The 25,120-nt window shown below is 36.2% G+C and overlaps 6 protein-coding genes and 1 long non-coding RNA gene across 7 annotated transcripts; 6 read left to right on the top strand and 1 right to left on the bottom strand.

Moving 5' to 3' along the window:
- The first annotated feature begins 165 nt into the window (after window positions 1-165).
- On the top strand, window positions 166-3,307 carry LOC106389757 (serine hydroxymethyltransferase 1, mitochondrial). The gene is made up of 15 exons (XM_013830099.3): window positions 166-421; window positions 519-569; window positions 718-804; window positions 903-1,024; window positions 1,104-1,180; window positions 1,262-1,386; window positions 1,517-1,609; window positions 1,692-1,784; window positions 1,857-2,054; window positions 2,134-2,238; window positions 2,313-2,378; window positions 2,462-2,539; window positions 2,629-2,740; window positions 2,816-2,926; window positions 3,030-3,307. Exons 1-15 carry the CDS (start codon window positions 335-337, stop codon window positions 3,176-3,178), a joined length of 1,554 nt encoding a protein of 517 aa, XP_013685553.1. The 5' UTR covers window positions 166-334; the 3' UTR covers window positions 3,179-3,307.
- Window positions 3,308-3,499: 192 nt separating this feature from the next.
- On the top strand, window positions 3,500-4,861 carry LOC106389758 (NAD(P)H-quinone oxidoreductase subunit M, chloroplastic). The gene is made up of 2 exons (XM_013830100.3): window positions 3,500-4,112; window positions 4,495-4,861. The coding sequence occupies exons 1-2, from the start codon at window positions 3,651-3,653 to the stop codon at window positions 4,693-4,695; spliced, it is 663 nt and encodes a 220-aa protein (XP_013685554.1). The 5' UTR covers window positions 3,500-3,650; the 3' UTR covers window positions 4,696-4,861.
- Window positions 4,862-4,985: 124 nt separating this feature from the next.
- LOC106389759 (heat shock 70 kDa protein 9, mitochondrial) lies at window positions 4,986-7,807 on the top strand. The gene is made up of 5 exons (XM_048751526.1): window positions 4,986-5,187; window positions 5,404-5,465; window positions 5,545-5,623; window positions 5,701-6,888; window positions 6,955-7,807. Exons 1-5 carry the CDS (start codon window positions 5,113-5,115, stop codon window positions 7,594-7,596), a joined length of 2,046 nt encoding a protein of 681 aa, XP_048607483.1. The 5' UTR covers window positions 4,986-5,112; the 3' UTR covers window positions 7,597-7,807.
- A 552-nt stretch (window positions 7,808-8,359) lies between these two features.
- On the top strand, window positions 8,360-10,009 carry LOC125583929. Its single transcript, XR_007320942.1, has 2 exons — window positions 8,360-8,492; window positions 8,589-10,009. It is a non-coding gene; the product is annotated as an uncharacterized LOC125583929 (long non-coding RNA).
- A 2,151-nt stretch (window positions 10,010-12,160) lies between these two features.
- On the top strand, window positions 12,161-15,146 carry LOC106389760 (glycine-rich domain-containing protein 2). The gene is made up of 4 exons (XM_022700004.2): window positions 12,161-12,434; window positions 12,564-12,684; window positions 12,763-14,301; window positions 14,376-15,146. Exons 1-4 carry the CDS (start codon window positions 12,271-12,273, stop codon window positions 14,892-14,894), a joined length of 2,343 nt encoding a protein of 780 aa, XP_022555725.1. The 5' UTR covers window positions 12,161-12,270; the 3' UTR covers window positions 14,895-15,146.
- A 150-nt stretch (window positions 15,147-15,296) lies between these two features.
- Window positions 15,297-16,832, bottom strand: LOC106389761 (protein RMD5 homolog). Its single transcript, XM_013830104.3, has 2 exons — window positions 16,677-16,832; window positions 15,297-16,528 (listed from the first exon to the last, which is right to left on the bottom strand). Exon 2 carries the CDS (start codon window positions 16,507-16,509, stop codon window positions 15,376-15,378), a length of 1,134 nt encoding a protein of 377 aa, XP_013685558.1. The 5' UTR covers window positions 16,510-16,528; window positions 16,677-16,832; the 3' UTR covers window positions 15,297-15,375.
- A 1,995-nt stretch (window positions 16,833-18,827) lies between these two features.
- Window positions 18,828-20,820, top strand: LOC106384640 (transcription factor bHLH25). The gene is made up of 3 exons (XM_022700005.2): window positions 18,828-19,391; window positions 19,537-20,055; window positions 20,140-20,820. The coding sequence occupies exons 1-3, from the start codon at window positions 19,356-19,358 to the stop codon at window positions 20,560-20,562; spliced, it is 978 nt and encodes a 325-aa protein (XP_022555726.1). The 5' UTR covers window positions 18,828-19,355; the 3' UTR covers window positions 20,563-20,820.
- The last annotated feature ends 4,300 nt before the right edge of the window (window positions 20,821-25,120 follow it).

Consider the following 25,120-nt stretch of genomic DNA (forward strand, 5'->3'; position numbering starts at 1 on the left):
TTACATGATTATTATCAATCAAATCCTTATGGGAAAAAAGAATAAAATTTTAATCTATAAAAAAGTATTCACTTTAACTGATTAAATCTGTACAAAAAATAAAATAAAAATGAATTTTCCCTTTTAGAAGAAAATATAAAAGAAAAGAGAGAAAAAATTCGAAAGTTTTCTGCAACCACTGAAAGCTGAGCCAAAAGCAGAGGCCAAAATTCTCTCTGTCATCTCTCCACAGGATAAACCCACTAGTCTTTTTTTTTTCTCTCGTTCATGATTCAAATCTATCTCTAGGGTTTCCAAAGAGAGAGGGAGCTAGGCAGAGAGAGGTTCAGCGAAAATGGCGATGGCCATGGCTCTTCGGCGACTTTCTTCTTCAGTTGACAAACCTATTCGTCCTCTTATCAGATCAACTACATGCTACATGGTAACGTCCTCAACATCTCTCCTTTCTATCAGATTTCATCATCGCGTCCAAGTTTTCAAGATTTGAGTTTCTGATTCTTGGTTCTTGTTTTGTACAGTCATCTCTGCCCAGTGAAGCTGTTGATGACAAGGAGAGATCTCGTGTCACTGTACGCTTTACTTAACTTCCCTTACATTTCTCCTTTGGCCCTCTCTGTAATAATATCTTCGTTGTATATAGTTTCCTTGCGGCTGAAGCAATGACTTTTGTTCTGAAATATAATAAAACCTCTCTGTGTGTGTAATGGCTTGTTACAGTGGCCAAAAAAGCTTAACGCATCTTTGGAGGAGGTTGATCCTGAGATTGCTGACATTATTGAGCATGAGAAAGCTAGACAATGGAAGGTTAATTAATTAATTAGTCTCTCTTTAAGTCTTGTTACTTTTTGAGTGAAGATTGTAAGTTGTTGCTGATCTTTTGTGATGATTAATGTAATCAAAAGGGACTTGAACTCATTCCATCTGAGAATTTCACATCTGTCTCGGTGATGCAAGCTGTTGGCTCTGTGATGACTAACAAGTACAGTGAAGGGTACCCTGGTGCTAGATACTATGGAGGAAATGAGTATGTTCACTTTTCACTATCTGAGACATGATTGCTAGATTCATCTCAGTGACAAGAATGGTAACCTTTTGCTTTGAAGGTACATAGACATGGCAGAGACTTTATGCCAAAAGCGCGCTCTTGAGGCTTTCAGATTAGATCCTGAAAAGTGGGGAGGTAACTAACTACTCATTCCATGTATCCTGACTTGTTATGATCCTTAGATGATACTTATATTCGAGTCCTGTGCTTATACAGTGAATGTGCAACCCTTGTCTGGATCTCCTGCCAACTTCCATGTCTACACTGCATTGCTCAAACCTCATGAGAGAATCATGGCACTTGATCTTCCTCATGGTGGTCATCTTTCTCATGGTTATCAGGTTACCATCAACTTCACTTTGTTAATTTTCTTGCACCTTTAATTGTGTCTCTAAACCATAAACTTAAACCTAAACGTCCATTATCTTTTTATGAGTATATAACAGTTTGTTTTCTCTTAATTCTCATCAGACTGACACCAAGAAGATATCTGCTGTGTCTATCTTCTTTGAGACAATGCCTTATCGCTTGGACGAGAGCACTGGCTACATTGACTATGATCAGGTTCTCTATTATTTAATCAAGCATCATGGTAGTATATGCTTAATCTTACAATACTACATGTGTCTTTAATCTTGATATGTAGATGGAGAAAAGTGCTACTCTTTTCAGGCCAAAACTGATTGTTGCTGGTGCGAGTGCTTATGCTCGATTGTATGACTATGCCCGCATCCGAAAGGTATACTCAAAGAAACTCATAACAGATAATTGTAAATCAAGAGTGAGTTCTGATCCAAAACTCTTTTGGCAGGTGTGTAACAAGCAAAAAGCTGTGATGCTAGCAGATATGGCACACATCAGTGGTTTGGTTGCTGCTGGTGTAATCCCTTCACCGTTCGACTATGCAGATGTTGTGACCACCACAACTCACAAGTCACTTCGTGGACCCCGTGGAGCCATGATTTTCTACAGAAAGGGTGTTAAAGAAATTAACAAACAAGGGAAAGAGGTAAAACAAAACAAAACAAAAAATGTTTTAAAGATTTTATCTACACTCTTATTCATTTTGTTGTTTTTTTTTTTTAAAGGTTTTGTATGATTTTGAAGACAAGATAAATCAAGCCGTCTTCCCTGGTCTTCAAGGTGGTCCACATAACCACACTATTACAGGACTAGCTGTTGCTTTAAAACAGGTAACAATGAATGGAACTAAACGTTGCTTATTGGATTATTAACAGTTTCTTTAATATTTTGTTAAAAATTGCAGGCAACTACTTCAGAGTACAAAGCATACCAAGAGCAAGTCCTGAGCAACTCTGCAAAGTTCGCTCAGGTCAAAAAAGAAAAGAACACTATATGTATAATTTATGTACTATTGACTTTATCTTTAAAAAGTCTAATTGCTGTTTGGTGCAGACTCTGATGGAGAAAGGTTATGAACTTGTTTCTGGTGGAACCGACAACCATCTGGTTCTAGTGAACCTGAAGCCCAAGGTTACTTGATCTTACCTTGTTATATAATCTTCTTACTTGAAAATCTTTTTTTATTTATTTATCTGTTTTTTTTTTTTTTTGGTTGGCAGGGAATTGATGGATCTAGAGTTGAGAAAGTGTTGGAAGCTGTTCACATTGCATCAAACAAAAACACTGTTCCTGGAGATGTTTCTGCCATGGTTCCTGGTGGAATCAGAATGGGTAGGAATCATAGTTAGCTAGACTTTTGTTTTGCTACTTGAAATGGAAATTTCTCAAACCATTGTTATTTTTCAGGTACACCTGCTCTCACTTCCAGAGGCTTTGTTGAGGAAGACTTTGCTAAAGTAGCTGAATACTTTGACAAAGCTGTAACGTTGGCTCTCAAAGTCAAATCTGAAGCTCAAGGTTCCTCATTTTCTCATTTTCTCGTTTATCTCTATTTCAATGTTTTTACTTTCTTTGTAAACAATGCTTGAACTTATTTAACTCGTTGTGTTCTGAAAACTAGGGACCAAGCTGAAAGACTTTGTGTCAGCAATGGAAGCTTCTTCAACCATTCAATCAGAGATTGCTAAGCTGCGCCATGAAGTTGAGGAATTTGCTAAACAGTTTCCAACAATTGGGTTTGAGAAAGAAACCATGAAGTACAAGAACTAAATGTTTTATCCTACAAGTCTTTTTTTATTATGCTTTGAACTTCCATGGAATGTATAGATGATAATAATCCACGTACACTCTAAACTCTGTCTTATGCTATGAGAAAAAATAATGAACGTTCTATGCAAATCATTTTCTTAGATCATTCTCTGTTATATAAAAATCTAAAGACAGAAAAATAGTTAACAAAACATGTAACATAACATAACATATTTTTTACCAAAAAAAAAACATGTAACTATTAAAAATATTTTTACCTCTCAAGTACTCTCAAGTGGCTTAAGATCAACCACAAAACCCCAAGAAAACAAAAAAGAATGAACAAAATGAATATTGTGAGAAGCTCATCCATAAGCTGTGGCCATTTCTCAACCTCATCAAATCTCTTTACAGAACATGGTTCTGTTACCAGATAACATCTCACAACATAAACTCTCTTCTTCTTTTTTCACATTTTTCAGACAAGAAAAAAATGGCTGCAGCATTCTCTTACACTGCCTGTCCTAAGTTTTCTCTATTACAACCTCCCATGGCTGGTCAAATCCGACCAATTAGAACATCACAAAAGGCTTTCGTGGTGACAAACCCTGAACAAGACAACACATTCCAGGAACAAGGAATAGATACAATCAAAGAAGAGCAACCAGCAGAGCAGCAGATGAAGAAGCAGCCAACGCCATTGAGACCAGTGGAGAAACAGACTAATGTGAAGAGCACAGGCTTGCCAAGAGAGTTCGGTGGTGAGTGGCTAAGCAGTGTGACACGCCACGTCAGGATATACGCTGCTTATATCGATCCAGAGACTTGTGAGTTTGACCAGACGCAGATAGATAAACTCACTTTGATTCTTGATCCAACTGAAGAGTTTGTGTGGGAAGATGAGAGCTGTAACAAGGTTTATTCTTACTTCCAGGAACTAGTCGATCACTATGAGGTAACAATATCATCTATATAGTACACTCAAGAAGACACTATAAAAAAAAAGAAAAGAAGAAGACACTATATATATATATATATATCATTTGCTTAAACATTTTAGATTGATACTCAGTCACTTCGTTTTTTATTAGATGACATTTTAGAAATAAGCATGAGAATTAAAAAATGATTTCATTTTACGTTTTTAAAACATTATTAATTATTTACGTAACCATAATTAAAAAAATAATATAACAATCTGCGTAATACAAAAAGTCATATAATTCAAAAAAACTAATAAATTTACATTGGAAAATGAATATTTTTTTATAAAGAAATTTATTTTAAGGCATAAAGAGATAGTTAGAAGAGCTAGACTTTTTGTTGTTCTTTGACAGGGAGCACCATTGACAGAGTATACACTAAGATTGATAGGATCGGATGTAGAGCATTACATAAGGAAGATGTTGTTTGATGGAGAGATACAATACAACATGGATGCAAGAGTTCTTAATTTCAGTATGGGCAAGCCTCGTGTTCAATTCAACACCAGCAACATTGAAGGTGGTGGAGATGGCCAGCCTCAAGAAGATGCATAGTGAAAACAACTCTATACCAAAACTATGGAAAAAGAAGAGAGATATCAAAACAATATGATCTTTTGTATATGGGTTTATGAAATGCTTTTTCATTTTCTCATGCTACAAGTAACATATGTATATACATATATTATGATATTGTCATATGCTATGTTTTAACTTTTAATTATCAATCCGCATAAGTTCATAACCATGAAATTATTTTAGAATCGTAACAAATCATAATCACAACTAAATATGTTGGAGAAAATCATAATTGAAATTGGGCTATGATGTCAATAAGCCCACACAAGGCCCAGACAATGACTTGTAGCCCACGGGGCTTTTCCTATAAATGGTTAAACCCTACACGTTGTGCGTGTCCCATCTCCGAGCTTTAAACCCTTCTTTCTCCACCGACTCTCTCTCCAACCAAAAATGGCATCCGTCGCGCTTCTACGTGCTCTTCGCCGCCGCGAACTCCACACAGCTTCCGTCTCCGCGTTTAAATCCGTATGTATCTTTTCCCTCGATCTCCATTTCTAGCTTGAGAAATCACGTTTTAGTTTTCTAGATCTGTGAACCGGTAATACTACTTGGAAATGAATTAGGGTTTGAAATTATCCAATGGGTTGAATCGATTTCTCATAAAGTTTCGTACTTTGCTTCGTCTGTGAAGTGGATCTAATATAAGTTGAAAGCTTACACTTTTTAGTATTGAATCTGTAGGTTTCTACAAATGGAAAGACGTCTTTGATTGGGAAGTTAGGTCACTTCGCAAGGCCTTTCTGGTATAACTTCAAGCTCTCTTGAACATGAATCTGTCTCCCTTGTAATGTTTTTTTTTACTTATTTGTTCTGTTGATCCAGCTCGAGGCCTGTGGGGAATGATGTTATCGGTATTGATTTGGGTACCACCAACTCTTGTGTAGCTGTCATGGAAGGAAAGGTATTGACTTTGATCTTGATGTGATTGTTTGAATAAAGGCAAGTTATTGACTTTGATCTCGTTTTTTTTTTTAACAGACTCCTAGAGTCATTGAGAACGCTGAAGGAACACGAACCACACCATCAGTGGTTGCTATCAACCAGAAGGGCGAGCTTCTCGTTGGAACACCAGCTAAGCGTCAGGCTGTCACCAACCCAACCAACACCATCTTCGGGAGCAAGCGTTTGATCGGGAGACGTTTCGACGATTCCCAGACGCAGAAGGAGATGAAAATGGTCCCTTACAAGATCGTCAAGGCGCCGAACGGTGACGCTTGGGTTGAAGCGAATGGTCAGAAGTTTTCTCCAAGTCAGATTGGAGCTAATGTTTTGACCAAAATGAAGGAGACAGCTGAAGCTTACCTCGGGAAGAGCATTACCAAAGCTGTTGTGACTGTTCCAGCTTACTTCAACGACGCGCAGAGACAGGCCACGAAGGATGCTGGGAAGATCGCTGGTCTTGATGTCCAGAGAATCATCAACGAGCCAACAGCTGCTGCGTTGTCATATGGGATGAATAACAAGGAGGGTGTGATAGCTGTGTTCGATCTTGGTGGTGGAACGTTCGATGTCTCTATTCTGGAAATCTCGAGCGGTGTTTTTGAGGTCAAAGCGACGAATGGAGATACCTTCTTGGGAGGAGAAGACTTCGACAACACTCTGTTGGAGTATTTGGTTTCTGAGTTCAAGAGATCTGACAACATTGATCTGACTAAAGACAAGCTCGCCCTCCAGAGGCTGAGGGAAGCTGCAGAGAAGGCCAAGATCGAGCTTTCCTCAACATCTCAGACCGAGATCAACCTTCCTTTCATCACCGCAGACGCTTCCGGAGCTAAGCACTTGAACATAACCTTGACCAGGTCCAAGTTCGAAGCTTTGGTCGGGAAGCTGATTGAGAGGACGAGGTGTCCGTGCCAAAACTGTTTGAAGGATGCTGGAGTCACGGTTAAGGAAGTCGATGAGGTTCTCCTCGTCGGTGGGATGACACGTGTTCCCAAAGTGCAGGAGATTGTCGCTGAGATCTTTGGGAAGAGCCCTTGCAAAGGTGTGAACCCTGATGAAGCGGTTGCCATGGGAGCTGCTATTCAAGGTGGTATCCTCCGTGGTGATGTCAAGGAGCTGCTTCTTTTGGATGTGACTCCTCTCTCGCTTGGTATCGAGACGCTTGGAGGGATCTTCACTAGGTTGATCAACCGAAACACCACCATCCCTACAAAGAAGTCTCAGGTACATTCATAACTGTTTTGGATGTATGTTGAATCTATTGATTGCTAACTATGATTTGCTTCTTAGGTTTTCTCCACAGCTGCGGACAACCAGATGCAAGTGGGAATCAAGGTTCTTCAGGGAGAGCGTGAGATGGCTGCAGACAACAAGAGTCTAGGAGAGTTTGATCTCGTTGGGATCCCACCTGCGCCAAGAGGAATGCCGCAGATCGAAGTCACCTTCGACATTGACGCAAACGGTATCGTGACGGTCTCAGCCAAAGACAAAGCGACAGGCAAAGAGCAACAGATCACGATCAGATCCTCAGGTGGTCTCTCAGACGATGAGATCAACAGAATGGTGAAAGAAGCTGAGCTCAACTCGCACAAGGATCAAGAGAAGAAGCAGCTTATTGACTTGAGGAACACAGCTGATACCACAATCTACAGCGTTGAGAAGAGCTTGAGTGAGTACAGGGAGAAGATTCCTGCTGAGATTGCCTCTGAGATCGAGACTGCAGTGTCTGATCTCAGGACAGCGATGGCTGGTGAAGAGATTGAGGATATCAAGGCTAAGCTTGAAGCAGCGAACAAGGCGGTGTCGAAGATTGGAGAACACATGTCTAAAGGATCAGGCTCGTCTGGGAGCTCTGGCGGTGAAGGTTCAAGCGGGACTGACCAGCAGACCCCTGAAGCTGAATTTGAAGAGGCCAGCGGTTCAAAGAAGTGAAGTCGCTAACCGGTTGAACTCGGTTTTGTTTCCAAATAAGTTGACATGCATTATTATCCTCTTCACAAATTTGATTAAAGTTTTTTTGTATGTTAAAACGTCCTTTGTGGAGGTAATTCTTCAGATCTTTGATACTCGGATGTAGTTTTTTGGTTTACTTTTTGCTTGAAACCTATGGTTATCATATTGACCGGTTAACCGGATTGGATAAGGTTACCGCTAGTCTTCTCCAGTAAACTTATACTAGATTTTGGATCCGCACGCATGTTCTAAATGATTATATGTTAAAAATTAATGTTACAGTTTCATAGTTATAGGTTCTCAAATTGATGTATTTTGTCCACTGATGATGTATAGATTTTTTGGAACAACTTTTCTATTTTATTAGTAGCATGAACATTATTTAGTAAAAATATTTGAGTATTATGTTTGCTAATTGTGGGTGTTTTATAAAATTATAACCTTTGTGATTTAAAGTATATATTAAAGTAATAATTATAGAGTTTTTAAACAGTATTAATCTAAACTAATGAAAAGGTACCCAAGTAAAACAAAAACTACATAATTATGGTAATTAAATTTTGCAAGCCCAATATGATATATTTAATTGGTCAGTTTGTAATCATTTTAAAAATGCTATATCATATCGAATAAAAATATCTTGACCTTGGCCCAATTTTGAAGCCCATATTGTTTTTTTTTCGCGAAACAAACAGAAATAATTTTGTCTTCGACGACTGTTTTCATTCCAAAAGAAAAAAATGTTTCTCTTTCATCTCTTTTTGTTGGTGCCGTCCGTCCGTTCTTGTTTCTGTCGCGATCTTTTAAACGGGTGAAGATAGATCAGAAAGTTTCCACTGGAAGGATGAGTGAGGATAGATCCATTGATTACTAAGGTTTGGGATTCTCGATTTAGGTTCAGTTTATTTATTTTCGATTTGGTTTTATCGAATCTGGATTCTGTGTTGTGATTTTCTTAAACATCATCTAAGGTATGGAATACGAAGAAAATTCGATCGGATAGACAGAGGCCGTGCCCCGTTTAATCTTGAAGTAGAAACGTTGAAAACGATACATGTGTGGCCTTTTGCAAGAGGTCTGGATTTTGTTTCCCTAACAAAAAACAGTGGTAATATTAGTTCAGAATATTAAAACATTAACAGGTTATAACTTTCAAACAAACAGAAGAATTTAATTACCCATTGGTCTGCTAAAACCATTTCAAACGTATCTCCAAAAGATGTTGTCTGGCTCCAAGAATGCAAACACTTGACTTGCACTCGCCAATGATTCTTAAAAGGCTGCAGTTTTGTGAGAGGATGAAAAGTAGTTATTGTAGACATTTTAAGAAGAGATGCTTTGAGTGCTATGGTTTTAACGTTATTGGGGAAGAGTTGCATATATGTATTTAAGAAAGGGTAAAAATTAGGTATACACGCCATATAATTATTGAAGATTTTGTTAGTTGTGATTATTTAGGATTATATATATGGAATATTCAAGTCGATTTTTCCCCAATTTGATTAGGTTGTTAGAAAGTTAATTTATTGAAAGGAATATACGCTTTAAATGATTCGACTTTAACGTGATTTGCAAGAGTATAAACCAAAAAAAAATATTTGGCTATCTATGTGAATGATCTAATATTTACATATCACATTTTAAATTACAATAAATTTTGATAATTTATAAAAAAATATTAGTATAAATTATTTTAATTGATATAAAATAATAATTTTATATATACAACACATATTTCATATATTTTATTTTAAAATATCTACAGCCTACAACTTACAGCTACAACAAATTTAACTACATCAAAAGTCTCTGCAGAAAAAGTGTACAGTAACAACTTTACAGCTACAACCGATTTATCTACAGCTAATCATCTACAGCTAAATTTTTAAAGTCACAGTCGAAACAATCATCACCATTGTGATTGTTAAGAAGATTTGCTTAAATATAGGAATATATTTTGGAAGGCTATATATTTTAGGAAAAAAATAAATGATTACATTGAATTTTTGAACAAAACCATTTATACGATTTGTTTTGATTTGATATTGAGATTGTTAAGAAGATTTGCTTAAATGTAGGAATAGATTTTGGAAGGTCATGTATTCAAGGAAATTAATAAATGATTAGTTTGAATTTTGAACAATTCCTATGTTCATGTATGAGCAAAACCTTCTTCACCCGCCAAAATCATACCACAAAACTAAACTAAACCAACCTTACTTGGGTGTTAAGGCGAGTGAATTTTTTTGATGTAGAAATTTCTAATATATATAAATCATGAAATAAATTATGATCAAAAGAAAAAAAAATTCAAAATTTCTTAATCAAGTACATCGAATTGAATCTATCTAATATGCTCGTTTTGGTTCTCCTGAGGAAACCGGAGATGTGATAACAATGGAATATGATGTACAGGAAGAGGAAGGAAAGTAGTTTCACAAGAAGCATATAATAAGTTTACACGTTGTGTTTTATTAATAATGCTAAATGTTCCGTTTGATTCATTATACAAAAGTTAATGTAGCTACCGAAGATAAAGTGGTTTGTGATGGTTTTGTAGATCTAATTTATTGGACCAATCGTGTGTGTCTGGTTTAATTTAAATGCAAAACTCTGTGTTTAATACCAGTGGCATGAGAAAGTAATTTTTGCAGAAAAGTCAGGGCTAATTACAAAATGTACTCCCATTTTAATAGATTAGATAATTGCTGGATTATATGTTACTGGATGAAGCTTTTAAGATATACTAGATCATTTATCCGCACTACCCGCAGATAATATATTTAAATTTGTTACATTTATCATTTTTATTTGTATGTGAATTTTTGTATATTAATTATATATAACTAATTTTTAAATTTGATTTTTATTTATATTTTTAGTTTGAAGGTACGGAAACTCTTCTGTGTTGTCTTAACACTGGACATAATTAAGTTGTTGTCAATTAATTCTATATTTGTGATAACTGGAAATACATTTTTATGTCTTCCTTACATCATCCTTAATTGATTTACGGTTCGACAATTTCTAATATACTGAGAGTAACATAATATTAGATGTTGATTATCTCTTTCCAATTAGGAATGCACAGAATGAGAGAAATTCAAGGTGAGACCACTTTACAATTTTGTCATCATATCTATATAGAGTTAGTTTATAGATTATTCTATATGTTTCAAAATGTAATCAGTTTTAATTAAAATATGTAATATTTAAAAGTTATTAGTTTAGAAAACAGACATTTAATATATAAATTTAATCAATTACACAGTAATTTACATAATTTAATTGGCCACACAATATCCAATAAATATAAAGTTACATTGAAATATAAAAACAATTTATATAGTGAAACAAAAAATACTTTTAAACCATTATATTATAAAACAAAGGGAATATTCAAATTATATTGAAACATTAGAATAGTAAAAATTAGAAAAGCTGAAATCTCAACGTCGATCATTTACGTTGGTCATACCTTAGACCATCTCCAATGTATTCCTCTATTTTTTCTCTAAAATAGAAGAATTTCATAATAGAGATGGATTTGTCTCCGATGTATTTTCTATTTTCTCTCCTGAAAAAGAATATTCTTAATATATTCTTTTCTAAGTTTACAAATAATACTTTTTATTTGTGAAAGTTGAAAACCAACCCAATTTATTTTAGTATTTTTATAAAATTATGATATTATTTACACTAAATATTTCTTTACAAACTATTATGTAAATAAAAAGTATAATTATATTTATATAAATAATATATTTCACTAAAAAAATATTTTCGGTTATAATTGTTTAAGTAAAAAGTTAAAGAATCATTTTGTAAAAAACAAATAGAGGAAGTGACATGGCAAAAATATATTTTCTCATTGGCCGATTATTTTCGCCAACGTGAACACTCTATCTAAGGTTTATATACTCCTTTTATTACTTGTTTGATTATAGAATTGAATTGTTTTTATTAACATCGAAATTTTCTGTGATGTAATTTCTAAGAAAATATGTGGATTTCAGAATATGTCCAATGAAATTAAAAGTCTTTATTATTGTTTAAAAAAAAAAAGAGAAGTTCAAAGTAAAAAAGAAGACTTGGTCATGTTGTAGGCGTTGAACGTTTATTAAGGCTCAAATTCAATTACTTATGGAACTCGTAAACTGGATTGTCAGCAAAATCATGGACATGCTTTTTGTTCCTCCAAACCCGATTATGTGATCTTCTCATGTAATTTCCTCCACCTTCGATTATTTTTCTTATTCTGATAATCAACAGTTTATTGAATGGGAAAATGTAAAGCTTAAGTTAATTTAACAACAATTTATGTGTAGAATGAATCATAGACTTTTTTAAATGTTGACATAAAAATTATAACAAACAGTGTAATTAATATAATGACAATTAATTACAGAGGAGATCTGATAGGAGCTGACATTCGTAGGATATATTATTAGTTTACCAAGAGATAATGACGTCTCTTTGTGATTTTGTATAGAAGAAGGTAAGAAACCAAACCACTATATATAGTGGCCTTTGAAGACTTCTTTGTCAAACTCAAGTTCATACTTTTCTCTCAAAAGCGTGTTCTTGCACGATAACAAACATATCAAAAACGTTTGTGTTTTACTAAGACTTTTCTCGTAAAACTTGTAAGAGATGGACGAGGAAATGAATCAAAAACTGGAATGGCTCGAAGCTCAGAAGATAGAGATAAGCGTTGACCTCTTTGCTGCAGCCAAACAACAGCTTCAGTTCCTCGCAGCTGTTGACCGGAACCGTTATCTCTACGATGGCCCTGCACTCGAAAGAGCCATCTACAGGTGCATCTTTCTTTCTTTCTTTGCATCATATTCAAAAACCTAGGGATAGTTTCACAGAGTGTAGAGACTTGGTGTCCAAGTTAGGGCTCTTGTTTCAAATTTGATGATTTTGTTATTTTCGTTGTTCAGATACAATGCTTGCTGGCTTCCTTTGCTAGCTAAATACACTGAGCCCTCTTCCATCTGTGAAGGACCATTAGTCCCTCCTCTTGACTGTGAATGGGTTTGGCATTGCCACAGACTCAACCCAGTAAAAATCTTGAAATCCACATCTCACTTCTTGATTCAATATCTATTAGGCTAAAACCTCTGTTGACTAATCATCCAGGTGAGGTACAAGACTGACTGCGAGGAACTCTATGGGAGAGTCCTCGACAACTCTAACGTCTCATCTTCCGTTAATGGAACCTCCAAGTCACAAACTGAAACTCTATGGAGGAGACTCTACCCTACAGAGCCTTATGACCTTGACTTGATCAACAAGACAACCTCAGAAACAGAGAGAAAACACACCACCACCACTTATGATCTTGTTTCAGCTGTCAAGAGACAATCTACGTTCTACTACCAAGTCTCAAGACCTCACGTAGACAACGACGTCTTCCTCCGAGAAGCTGTGGCTAGATACAAAGCCTTCCTCTACTTGATCAAGAGAAACCGAGAAAGATCGGTTAAGCTTTTCTGCGTTCCAACTTACGATATCGACCTAATCTGGCACACGCACCAGCTCCACGCTCTCTCTTACTGCAAGGACATGACGAAGATGATCGGTAAGGTCTTGGAGCATGATGACACGGACTCTGACCGTAGCAAAGGTAAGAAGCTGGACACTGGCTTCTCTGGAACTACTGCTATGTGGGAAGAAACGTTTGGTGCAAGGTACTGGAAAGCTGGTGCTATGAACCGAGGTAACACCCCGAAGGCGGTTACAACTTCTCCTTGTGGTTTCTTGGGGAAGAAGTTAATAACTGCTGAAGAGGATGTAATAGTGATACAATCTCCAGAGGTGGATGTTATTGAGGTTGTGTTGGAGATTGTTGGGGTTAAGAATTTGCCAGATGCTTATAAAGGGAAAGTGTTTGTTGTGTTTAGTAAAACACAACCTGATTCTCTGTTTAACGCTGAGCGTAGGCTTAGTGTTTTATCCGAGTCTTGTGGGGAGAAGCAAGTCGCTATGTTTAAGTGTGAGCCTAGAGGAGAGCTTAGGTTTCAGCTAATGTCTTGTAAGTCTAAAGCCTTAGGGTTTGTGTGTTTATCTCTGTCTGAGTTTCTGTTTCCGGTTAGTACACTCTCTGTTGAGAAGTGGCTTGAGTTAACAACGCCGGCTAAAAGAGGAAAGGACCCCATCTCTCTGCGAGTTGCTGTCTCGTTTACTCCACCAACTCCTAGTCCGACTGTTCTACACATGGTTCAGACAAGACCTTCGCTGAAAGACTCTTGTTTCTTCCCTCTTGTCGGAAAGGCACGTCTTGCTAAGGTGTTTACACGCGTTGTTGATGAATCCGAGACAGAGGTGATGAGTCTTCAGATGAGAAACTCTAGCGGTGATACAAGACAATTGATTGGTGAGAAAGGGAGTGGTGAAAGTTTGGTGATGGCAGAGTATGATGGGAGTTATTGGTCTTTGCTTGATTGTAAATGGTCACTTAAGAAGATAAGGAGTGGTGAGAGAGATGGTCCTTTGTTTGAGATTATGGGTGAGAGAATGGTGAGAGTTTACTCAGGGAGGAAGCTGGAGTATGAGCCAAAACATTGTGCAAAGCTGAGAAGTGAGCAAGATTTTTTCATGACTGCTGTTGAGTTCTCAAAGGAACATCCTTATGGTAAAGCTGTAGGGCTGCTAGATTTGAAAACTGGTTCTATTGAGGTAAAGTCTCAAAACGCACCGTTTTGTTTACTTGTGAGTTAAAAAGGTTTTTATATATTTTGATATGCATGCAGGCAAATGAGAGATGGTTTGTTTTGCTTGGAATAGTATCTGCTTTCATACTCAGTGATCTTCTCAAGAAGGAAGGCTCTTTAGACAAAGTGAAAGCTAATGTAATAAAAGAGGAGACTGGAGTTTTGACTGATCAAGTGAAGTTAGAAGAAGAAACAATGATGAATTTGGACGTCACTACTCCAGTTTTGGAAGCAGCTGAGAAGGTAAATGGTGGTGCTAAGTGCTATTCTAAGGAGCTTAACGCTAGCGGTGGCTGCGGTGTTGGTTGTGGTGTAAAAAGTGGGAACATTACTGAAGAAGAAGGTGGGCATTGTGGTGGTTGTGGTGGTAGTGGGTGCAGTGGAGGCGGTGGAAGATGTGGTGGGATGACGAAGATCAGTGGCTGCGGTGGCGGCTCATGCGGTGGCGGTTCCTGCGGTAACTGCAGTGGAGGATGTGGTAATATGATCAAGAGTAATGCTAATGAAGATGTTCGAGTAGCAGCACCAGAAGCTCTAAACGACGCCGTTACAGTTTGATTATTCAACTACACGAACCATATTAAGTTACATGATTACATCTATGTAATATTAATAAATGGACTAAAAATCTAATAAAACTAAAATGAGAGATGATGTTTTTTCTTTGTAACATTCTACTCCTTTGTTTCATAATATAAGTAATTTTAGATATTTGTATTTGTTTTAAAATATAAATTATTTTCATATTCCTATGTAACTTTTGAATCTATTAGAAATAATGTTACCAATCAAAATATACACACTTATTTATGATTGGTTTCAGTTATATTTAATACATATATTAAATGATATTTTTTTAAAGTAACAATTTTTTTGTGTTTTAAATTTTAAACTACCAACATTATGAAAATGGAGTAGTTTTCTTTTTGTCAACATGAAAATGGCGTGATATAATACAAATTACGGAAATGTAAAGAATCTATTAATTAATATATAGAAAGTTGAACAAACCAAACACGTAGCAAAACACAAACCCATTTCAAAAATGCAACTGCCTACACCTCAGGATGTCAACATCGGTGGGACAATAAGGACACTTGAAAGAAGACTTCGCACCATTCTTCGACATCTTGTTGATCGTCTGCTTACACAGCACGTGACCACACGACATCATCATCGGAGGATTCTCATCGCTCGCCTGCTCCTTAGAGACAGGACACACAAACACCGAGTGAAACTGAAACTCCTCGGACAGCTCCACGGCCACAGGAAGCTGCTCCATACTCTGCCAATCAACCTTCTTGCTGCTCGCCGTCACGTTCATGTACTTCAACAGCACAGGCAAAGCTTGCGTCCCCGCCGTTAGCGTTGTACTCAACGCGCTTTCAGATGGTTCGCCGAGTAGGATGTTGCAGTACTGTCTCGTCAGCTCTCTCGCTGCTTTGTCCCATCGAGAGGGAGAGAGGAGTTTAGAGTACGGCGAGTGTCCGAGGTTTTTACTCCATAAGAGAGAACAAAAGAGCTTCTGGATCTCGTAAAGGGAGCTGCTATCAGCGTATCCCGCGATGTGTTTCCTCGCGTAGTTGATAGCTTCTTGGGAGTTTTGGGACTCTTTAGCTATCTCCAAGAAGCGTAAGCTGTGAAGCTTCATCTCTAAATCGGATCTTGTTTGCTTTAGCTTCTCTGAGTTTGAGGCTGCCCAGTTAAGAGCTGGTCCAAGCTCTCTCTTCTCCATAGCGTCCACTATCTGATGCATTTCGACGAAAGCCTGTCTTGTGGAGCACTCAGATTCATCACCAGTCTCGGCGAGGAAGCAGTCGCCGATGTCGAACATTCCTTGACGGTACAAGAAGTTGGCTATTATCTGGTTCACCACATGTGTATCGAACTCGATGTTGTGTCTGTAAGCCTTTGATATGTCGGAGTTGAGTTGCTTCTCGAGGAATTTGGGGTACTTGGTGAGAGCAACGTCAAGCTGATTCTCCATGAACGTTTTCTTCACATCGGCGAGGATAGATCTGTGATCGAACTGTGGTGGTGCTTCCTGTAATATGCTCAAGGCCTTGTCGAGTTCTTGAGAGAGCAGCTGAATAATCTCGTGTGTTTTGGTGTATGAGAGTTTCTGCTTGTTTGCAACGCGATCAAACGCGTCCTTAATGCTCTTTAACTCCATTAATTAAGTGATATAGTGCCTGAGAGATAACACAAACGGCTCCGTAATAAACAGATCAGACCAAGAGGATTCCAGAATCTCGGAACATAAATCAAAGATCTCCGTCGGTTTCTGACTAACGATTTCACGAATCTTAACATAACAGTTACAGAAGGACGAAACCGTACCTGGTGACGAGAGGTTTGAAGATGAACCGCCTTCGCTTGTCGCCCGGAGGAACCCGATTTCGTTTATTTTTCGTTGTCGGAAGTTGCTCTTTTTATTTTCTCATCACTCCCTTACACTATTTTGTCTTGTACGGGAAACGACGGCGTGCGCTGCAATTGGTAATGAATGAATCACATCCGTTGGATTTGATCCAAATTTTTATTTGTGTGTGGAGCAGGTCATAGATGATTATGATGTTTGGGTTCTGAACTAAGCCCATTAGGCCATTACACATTTGTAAAGAGGGAAAAGAAGCCCAAAGTCATTGAGACTGTTTAGCTTGACAATTAAGTGTTTTTTTTTTCACTTGCTAATGTTGGTTGTCTGGACTCCGGATGTTCGGATACTCTTCGGATTCATTCAATTCAGATTTTTTGTCTATCTGAGAAATTGTGCCCAAAATCACTTAAAGGTTAAAACTGGAAAAAATCAATAATAGACAGCATATAAATATAAAGAAATACTAAAAAATAAAATTAAGACAACAATTTTGGTATTTTATGTTTCGGTGTTGTTTCTTTGCCGAGCTAGCTTTCGCATTGCTATGAAGTTCTTCAACACACCTGACAAAAAAATGTTCTTCAACGCTTTCGACTGTTATGTAAGTTATTTTTGTTTTTAATTAAGTGATTAGAAAATAAAAAGAATACCACGTTTGCACAAGAGACATAAGACTATTATTAACCACAGTCTCTTAACTAGGGTTCTTAGTTTCGGATAAGAGACGATTTTTAGATTTTTTTAGATTTTAACTAAGAAAAGCTAAGAACCATCTCTTAAATTAGAAATATAAGAGCCGTCTCTTAGCCGAAAAGTGTAAAAAATAAATAGAAAAAAATCAAATCATGAGTTAAGAACCTCGGTTAAGAGACCGGGGTTAATCATAAGACCCATGCAAGTCATGTCCACATGTGTCTCTCTTGAAAATTGTTTAGCTACCATATATACAAACAATGACATTTCAATATTTTACCTAGAGTTCTGAAAGAAAAATATAAAATTAGTATAGATCAAACAATACTCAGATGATGAAGATAAATCCAATGTTTTGAGAAAAAAGATTGAAAATTATGCATTTGTGATGAGCTTTTTTATCGAGCTTGGACTCAGACTCCAACAAGTTTCTTGATATGTACTTTGGTTGATCACTTGAGTTTGGACTTTGGACTCAAATAACAGAATCAATATGCATACACAAGCCCATACATAGGATATTGTTGCAAGTCGTTGTCTTTGGATTGCTACTGTTTTGAATCGTAATTTCTATCCACATAAGACGTGACCACACGAATAAAAGCTTGCCCTGCTGATAATTGTATTTGCACTAGGTGTAAATTTTTTTTTAAATCTAATGTATATTTTAAAATAAATTTATTAAATATTATATATTTTACTATTTTCTTACTAATATTTAATATAGATTTGATATATATTAAATCAATTTGCATAAAACTAATAAAAATATTATAATTATCAAATTAGCTTAAACAATATTTATAAAATTTGTAGATATATAAGAAACTAATGATTTTACGGTTAAATATTTAATTTTTTAAAAAAATTGTAGAAATTTTTGAAAACTTTAGTAATACAAATTGTATAATTATACAAAAATAATAACATTTCAAAATTTAAAATGTTATATATGAATATATTTATTTTATAGATGATGTATGAGCTATTACCATATTTAAAAAAAGTTTACCAAAAAGAAATATCAATATTAAATGTAATATATAAATTATTACCATATTCTAATAAGTTTGCCAAAAATATAAATCAACATTAAATGAAATTATCCATGTCATATTTTTCCGGAAGTCATGCCATTAATTTCAGTAGTCATGTCATATTTGTTTTATGAAATTGATTGTAAAGAGCACATGTGGCAAAATCACTTCGTAAATATAGTCTAGTCCCGGACTAGGGAATGTTCAAGTCACAGTATCGTGTTCTGCGTTCATCTATATTACAGCTCTTAAGTGTGTTAAAAAAAAGTGATATACTTATCTTTCGTCTTTCTTTTTCCTATCGATCGAATTAATGTAATATATTATAAGGCACCATTACGGTTGATTTAAGTCTGAAAATGTGTTCTGAAGACTCTTTTGGTTCGTCAACAAGTTTGTTAGGTGAAAAGAAAAAGTGAGGATTAGGATGAAACAATGCTATCGAATCCATAGCAAATCCATTAATTATAGGGCCGAGTTGCTCTAAATTCATCAACCAACACTAGGCCATATGTACCGATTTGTCTATATCCTTTTGTTCGCTTTCGTTTCCATTTTAGGGTTTGACTTCAAAAATAATTATGCGCCCACGTTAACCGATAATACCTTCTGTTTTTGTTAAAGGTTGACCAATAATTCAAGGAACCGATTATGCGCCCACGTTAACCGATAATACCTTCTCCACCAACTAATTTCGTTTCTTTAGAATTCAAGGAACCTAAATCACACCACTTATAAATGTTTCTTGATCTCGGTTTTTAAATCATATCATGTAATATGAAATAGCCAAGATCTATTAGTGTACATACATTTTTTGGTTGATAAAAGTTCTTGTTTATAACTTATATACTAATTATGTTCATATTTCTTAATTGGAACATTTTCAGATTTTGATTTCCAGATAAGAAGATGAATATGTTCTCCACAAGATTGTTTTCTGACCAGGTATACATAAACACACAAACGTGCATGATATCTCTATATATGTCTCCATCTATTAAATCATCATATTATTTTTTGTTGTTGTGTATTTTTTTTATTTTTTTTTTTGAGAAAGGGCTATGTTTTTGTTGTTGTGGTGTTGATATAGGAATTAGAAGAAAATGGCATCATACAACAATATGGCATGAACACAATAATGGGAGAGATCCCTGAAGCTCACCACACGCTTTCACACTCTTTTCCAACTCGTATGCTAACCACAAATGATCCTTCTTATGATGATTTGATCGATATGAAACCATCAAAGATCCTCGAGACAACTTACATATCACCAAAATTGCAACCACCACCCTCTTTTCCTATTCCTCCTTATTCAAAGCCTCATTTTCATCATCAGCCTTCCTCTAAAATTCTCTCTTTCGAGAATGCTACTCAAAATGTGATGGATTATGAGCTTTCTCCCACCTATCAAAACTCAATCTTCAGCCCCAAAGTTGAGGCTGAAGTGCCGCCAAATTGGATGAATGGGAAAGGGGCCAAGAGAGTTCAACCTTTGTATAAAAGCCAATCAAATGCTCAAGATCACATAATCGCCGAAAGAAAACGTAGAGAGAAACTTACTCAAAGATTTGTAGCTCTTTCTGCTCTAGTTCCTGGTCTGAAAAAGGTAAATACCACATCAAATCTCCCTTCTTGGTTTATCCCCCAAAAAAAAAACGTTTTGTTTAATTATTTGAACTTATGTGTATAGATGGACAAGGCTTCTGTGTTGGGAGATGCACAAAAGCATATAAAGTATCTCCAAGAAAAAGTGGGAGAGTTTGAAGAACAAAAGAGAGAAAGAAGATTAGAATCAATGGTTCTTGTGAAGAAGTCTAAGTTGATTTTGGACGATAATAATCAGTCATCTTCTTCTTCATGTTGTGAAGATGACTCCTCGACCTTAGATCTTCCCGAGATAGAAGTAAAATTCTCAGATAAAGATGTTCTTATCAAAATCCTTTGCGAGAAGCAAAAGGGTCATGTTGCCAAAATAATGGCCGAGGTTGAGAAATTCCATTTCTCAATAACTAACTCAAGTGTTTTACCCTTTGGACCAACACTTGATATCACTATTATAGCTAAGGTATCCATATTTATATATATGAAGAATTTGTTGTTAATTTTAGAGTAAAACAGCCTAATTAATGTTTAAGTCTCTTTACAGAAGGAGAGTGAGGTCTGCTTTATCGAAGTTCATGTGATTGTTTCAAAATTTATGCTAACGTCGATTTTGTTTGGGAGATTTACTTGTATAAATTGATGAATCACATAATTGGTTTTTGCCATGAAAATGTTTTTTTTTATTGACAAGTTTATTAGAATAGTTGAAGAATCACACCTCTCACACACATCTATATAAAATAGGATCCTTTCCAATATTGAGGTTGAGTTAATTTTACTTGTATCTTTCATATTATATCATTTTTAGTTTTTCGACATCTATATTTCATGGTGTATTTTTTTTTTCCTCTTAATATTTTAATTAAAAGGGAACAAAGCCCAAACTGAAACAAGATACAATAAAGCCCAAACAGACCGGGCCAACTAAAAACCAGACAAACTGGCCTTCAGCCCAAACAAACTGGGCCTTAAGCCTACACCCACCACCCTAGGGCAGGGAACCCTAATTTCCGCGGCACACCGAACATCGACGGCGCTGCCCAATCCCCAACTCACCTCCGCGCTAGCTTCATGTCGCATGGGATCTTTCATCGGAGAGCATCAGTCTCATTGCGATCTCGTCCGTATCCCATGCCGACAGGTCCAAACACACATCAAACACGATCTGCGCAGTCACATGAGAACCGTCTACCATTGACCCAACACCACCGACATTCACGAGTCGTTTCAGGTGAGAGATCAAGAGGCGGAAGAGCTTTGAAGATTTGAGTATCAGACTACACAGAGAAAGAAGAACGGAAAAAACTACAAAGACTAAAGAGAAAAAAAAAAAAAACCAAAGCCGAAAAGAACGATACTAACAGAGCTACCGCCTTCCGGGAGCAGGAGCCGACGATGACGGTGCTAACAGAGCCACCGTCTCCCAGAAAACAAAGGCCGGCGGTCGTAGAGCTGAGAGAGCCTCTACTCCCCGGAAGCTACAACTGAACTCACGAGCCGTCTGCCGCTTCGATTAACCGTTCTTCACCCCTCACCACGGATCCAGAGAAAGCAGCTTCGCCGCCGTATGGAGCACCGTACGAGCCGAGCCCTTCCTGGCGCAATACCCTAGCCCAGAGCCGTCAGCATATCGGGGGAATCGGTAGATCGAAGCCCACAGCGGAGATCCTTGACTTAACCGGAAAAAGATGAGCCACCGAGGCCAACACGCGCGCGGACGCGCCACCGGACGTCGGGGACACCGACGATTCTCTCTCTCGCTTCTCTACGTTTATTGGTTTTGTTCTCTTCCTATATTTCATGGTGTATATGTTTCCTCTTTTGTATCATTGTTTTTAAGGGTATAACAAATTGCTCAACTAATTAGATATGTTTGTTCATCTTTTATTCAAGTGTCGAATTTGGAAATATTCTTTATCCGCTTTCCTTTTATTGAAATAGATAAAATACAAAAGTTAAATTAAAAAAAGATAAGATGCATTAGTCAGTTATTGAAAATAATGCTGGAATCCAGAACCCACCCCCCAGAAAAAAAAAAGAAATCAGACACAAAAGGAAGTGATTCACACAACACAAACGAAAACCTTGCACAAATCTTGGAACAAACACAACGTCGAAATCACTAGACATACCAAAGAGCAAACTATGTTTGTAATATTGTAATATTATTTATAATATTTCAGAAAATCTTAAAAATCCTTCCTGCAAATAAAATCTGGTGAGCTGACAAAAATTAACAGGTGATCAGATTGCCAGTAAATTATTGATACTATGTTTTAAAAAAAGGATTATTAAGAGTGCAAAGTGATTTTGTGTTTCAGATTTAAATCAGTTTCAGTAAAGTTATTTTAAAATCATAATATCTAAAACTGCTCAATGGACATTTACTATTAACCCCCACCCTCCCCCCCCTCCCCCCCCCCCCAAAAAAAAAAAGTGAATGGTAGTTAATTAAAAGAACTAAAAGCGAAGATTTGTAAATAAAAGCCACAATCTATAATATACTTTTCTTCACAAATAATGTTATTTTGATGTTTTTTCTTTACACAAAAATGTCATTTTAGAATTCGATACAATTTATAATTATTTTAAACTGAGTACTAATTACAAAATATATTGATCATATAAATAATTTTATTATTTCAAATATTAAGTAAATATATTTAATTAATAAAAATATAAATGTATGTTAGTTATTTTTTTAGTTTTTGTAAAAGTGTTAAAATAATATTTTTTACGAAATTTAGTATAAATAAAGTTTTATTCTAAATTCTAAATTTTAAACTACAACTAAAATAAAATCAATAACTTCTTTGATGGGAAACTATGTTTTTGACTCTATCCTTCACGTGTTTCATGGAATCTGGGTCGCTGTCAAAACCCAAACGTGACAACTCACCTATTTTTTTCTTCCGTCATTTGTGACAACTCTCTCACTGCCCTTTGATATTAAAACATATCTAAACTCTCTCATTTGTGATAACTCGTTCTCTATAAGGGCCACTTTCCTTAAGAGCCGGGTTACCAAATACATATTAAAAGTTGGACCTAAAACGGGAGATATTACTATTTTCGTATAGTTCTGTTTACGGGCTCAATGATGATGTCGGATAAATGTGAAACCATATAATATCTCTGCCTAGTTCGGATATGCTTTTGTACGGTCCAAATAACCCAACGATAATACGTAGTCAGTTTTGTCTATTCTGCAAAATTTATATTTTGGATATGTTAACACAAAAAAGGTCTTAGGAAAAAGTTACTGCTTTCAGCGGGAATGAAACACTCGATGACGAAGTGCTCTTACCAAAACTTAATTAAGAAGTAAATTTTATAATTATCTCTTGGCAAATATATTTTTATGATAATAAAATAGAATTAAGCAAGAACATGACGCAAGGTCGATATTTGTTATGATTGTTGTATGTTTGGATGGCATATCCTGTCCAGATCGCAGTACCAAACCGTAACCATTACATCACTTTATAAATACGGACACGTATATATATGTACATAGATTATGATTTACAGCATGGTTATTAGGAGGTTTCTAGGGTAGGGTTCTTACTGGAATATAAGAACCCGTCTCTTAACTTTTAAGTAAAAAAAGCTAAGAACTGTTTCTTAAAACTCTTATTTAAGAGCCGGTTCTTAGTTTTTTTAGTTAAAAGTTAAGAGACAGGTTCTTATATTCCGCTAAGAACCTCACTTTAAAAACCCTCCAATAATCATGCTCTTAGTGATTATTCGTCTCGATCTAAGCGTAGCTAGAGAAAGAATGCTTGTTGTAGAAGTGGTTTTCAAATACACATGCAATTAGTATTTACTAGGGGGTGTGATTTTTTTTTATTATGTAATTATGTGATCACTTTTATTTTATTTGTTAAGAACGTTATTTGGTGTTTTATTGTGTTATGTAGTAGTAATAGTGATATGTTAATATATTTTGTCTTTGTTTTTTTCAATAATGTGTTTTGTTTGTATAGTATATGTAAGTAGTGAAGCGAGCCTCTAATGTAAAAATATATTGAATTTCTATAACTTTGCATTTATGCATTTGTTGATTCTAAGATTAACGGCTTCGGCGTCAAAATTGTCTTTTATTTTTTTCATATTTTTGAACATTATAACTTTTCAAGATGTTTTTGCCTTTTTCCCATATTTTGACATTGAACCTTCAACATCTACGTATTTTGTTTACCTTTCTGGTATGTGGTGTTTCTCATCATCACCAAAAAAGATCCACCTCATGCTCTTGTTCTTTATCGCCTTCTTCACCTTGAGATTTCTGGTATTTGTTGAAGATCGGGTTTAGGAGTTCCCAATTGTGCGGTTGTTTCTCGCGTCGTTTTAGGCTGCTCCATTCAATATTAGATGATTCTCTTCTTCCTTAGATTTCAGCTGATGTTAGGAACTGTATCTCTTTGGGTTGGGTCAGAGTTTAGTCGTCTTTGAAGTTGATTTCCTCGTCGTTGGCTTACCATCTTCACTCCCTTCTCGTCTTGGTTTTCAAGATATGGTTTTTGGTTATCTAACTTCTATAGCTCGAGGACGGCTCCACAATTTGATAACTTCGTTTTGTCTACCCTTCCATCTATGTTCCCTCATCTCGTTGCAGCTTTCATAGCTGCTTGCGTCTCTGTGACTCTCCCTTTTGCCATGTTTGCCACTTCAGGTTTGGATAGTGTTCTCCTCCGAGTATGCTCTGTAGATTTGGAAGATTGTTTCTGGTCTCAAGTCTGGGCTCATGTTTCTCGGGGGTTGGCTTCTATTCTACCTCACTCATGTTGTTCTTTTCTTCCCTTGCTTCCCTTAGTATAAGTGTGCGGTATTAGTCTCTTGGAGCTTTGGTCCCTTCTATCCAGAGCTTTGTGGTTCTTAACCGGTATATGCATCTTGTTTGTGCTTGTTTAGTTTGTGAGGTGTTTTTTACCTCTTAGCTGGTGGTTGTGCTTAATCGTTCGTTATGTATATATCTTCCTACTTCGTGGGTGATTTTGGCTTTCTGTTGATTATTTTTTCTCTGACCCGCTTTCTTGGTTCTTTGCATTGGTCCTTGATCACGCTCA

The sequence above is a fragment of the Brassica napus genome, chromosome C3, assembly GCF_020379485.1.
Source record: "Brassica napus cultivar Da-Ae chromosome C3, Da-Ae, whole genome shotgun sequence".
In the NCBI taxonomy this organism is placed as follows: domain Eukaryota; kingdom Viridiplantae; phylum Streptophyta; class Magnoliopsida; order Brassicales; family Brassicaceae; genus Brassica; species Brassica napus.

Bases quoted from the DNA above. Each gene is read 5' to 3' on its own strand.
- LOC106389761 (XM_013830104.3), bottom strand. From the start codon at position 16,509: ATGGAGTTAAAGAGCATTAAGGACGCGTTTGATCGCGTTGCAAACAAG.
- LOC106389760 (XM_022700004.2), top strand. From the start codon at position 12,271: ATGGACGAGGAAATGAATCAAAAACTGGAATGGCTCGAAGCTCAGAAG. The intron at 12,435-12,563 runs GTGCATCTTTCT...TTCGTTGTTCAG, and splicing joins CTCGAAAGAGCCATCTACAG to ATACAATGCTTGCTGGCTTC. The intron at 14,302-14,375 runs GTAAAGTCTCAA...ATATGCATGCAG, and splicing joins TGAAAACTGGTTCTATTGAG to GCAAATGAGAGATGGTTTGT.
- LOC106389757 (XM_013830099.3), top strand. From the start codon at position 335: ATGGCGATGGCCATGGCTCTTCGGCGACTTTCTTCTTCAGTTGACAAA. The intron at 1,387-1,516 runs GTTACCATCAAC...AATTCTCATCAG, and splicing joins ATCTTTCTCATGGTTATCAG to ACTGACACCAAGAAGATATC. The intron at 2,741-2,815 runs GTAGGAATCATA...GTTATTTTTCAG, and splicing joins TCCTGGTGGAATCAGAATGG to GTACACCTGCTCTCACTTCC.
- LOC106389758 (XM_013830100.3), top strand. From the start codon at position 3,651: ATGGCTGCAGCATTCTCTTACACTGCCTGTCCTAAGTTTTCTCTATTA. The intron at 4,113-4,494 runs GTAACAATATCA...GTTCTTTGACAG, and splicing joins AACTAGTCGATCACTATGAG to GGAGCACCATTGACAGAGTA.
- LOC106389759 (XM_048751526.1), top strand. From the start codon at position 5,113: ATGGCATCCGTCGCGCTTCTACGTGCTCTTCGCCGCCGCGAACTCCAC. The intron at 5,466-5,544 runs GTATAACTTCAA...CTGTTGATCCAG, and splicing joins CACTTCGCAAGGCCTTTCTG to CTCGAGGCCTGTGGGGAATG. The intron at 5,624-5,700 runs GTATTGACTTTG...TTTTTTTAACAG, and splicing joins TAGCTGTCATGGAAGGAAAG to ACTCCTAGAGTCATTGAGAA.
- LOC106384640 (XM_022700005.2), top strand. From the start codon at position 19,356: ATGAATATGTTCTCCACAAGATTGTTTTCTGACCAG. The intron at 19,392-19,536 runs GTATACATAAAC...GTGTTGATATAG, and splicing joins CAAGATTGTTTTCTGACCAG to GAATTAGAAGAAAATGGCAT. The intron at 20,056-20,139 runs GTAAATACCACA...TTATGTGTATAG, and splicing joins TAGTTCCTGGTCTGAAAAAG to ATGGACAAGGCTTCTGTGTT.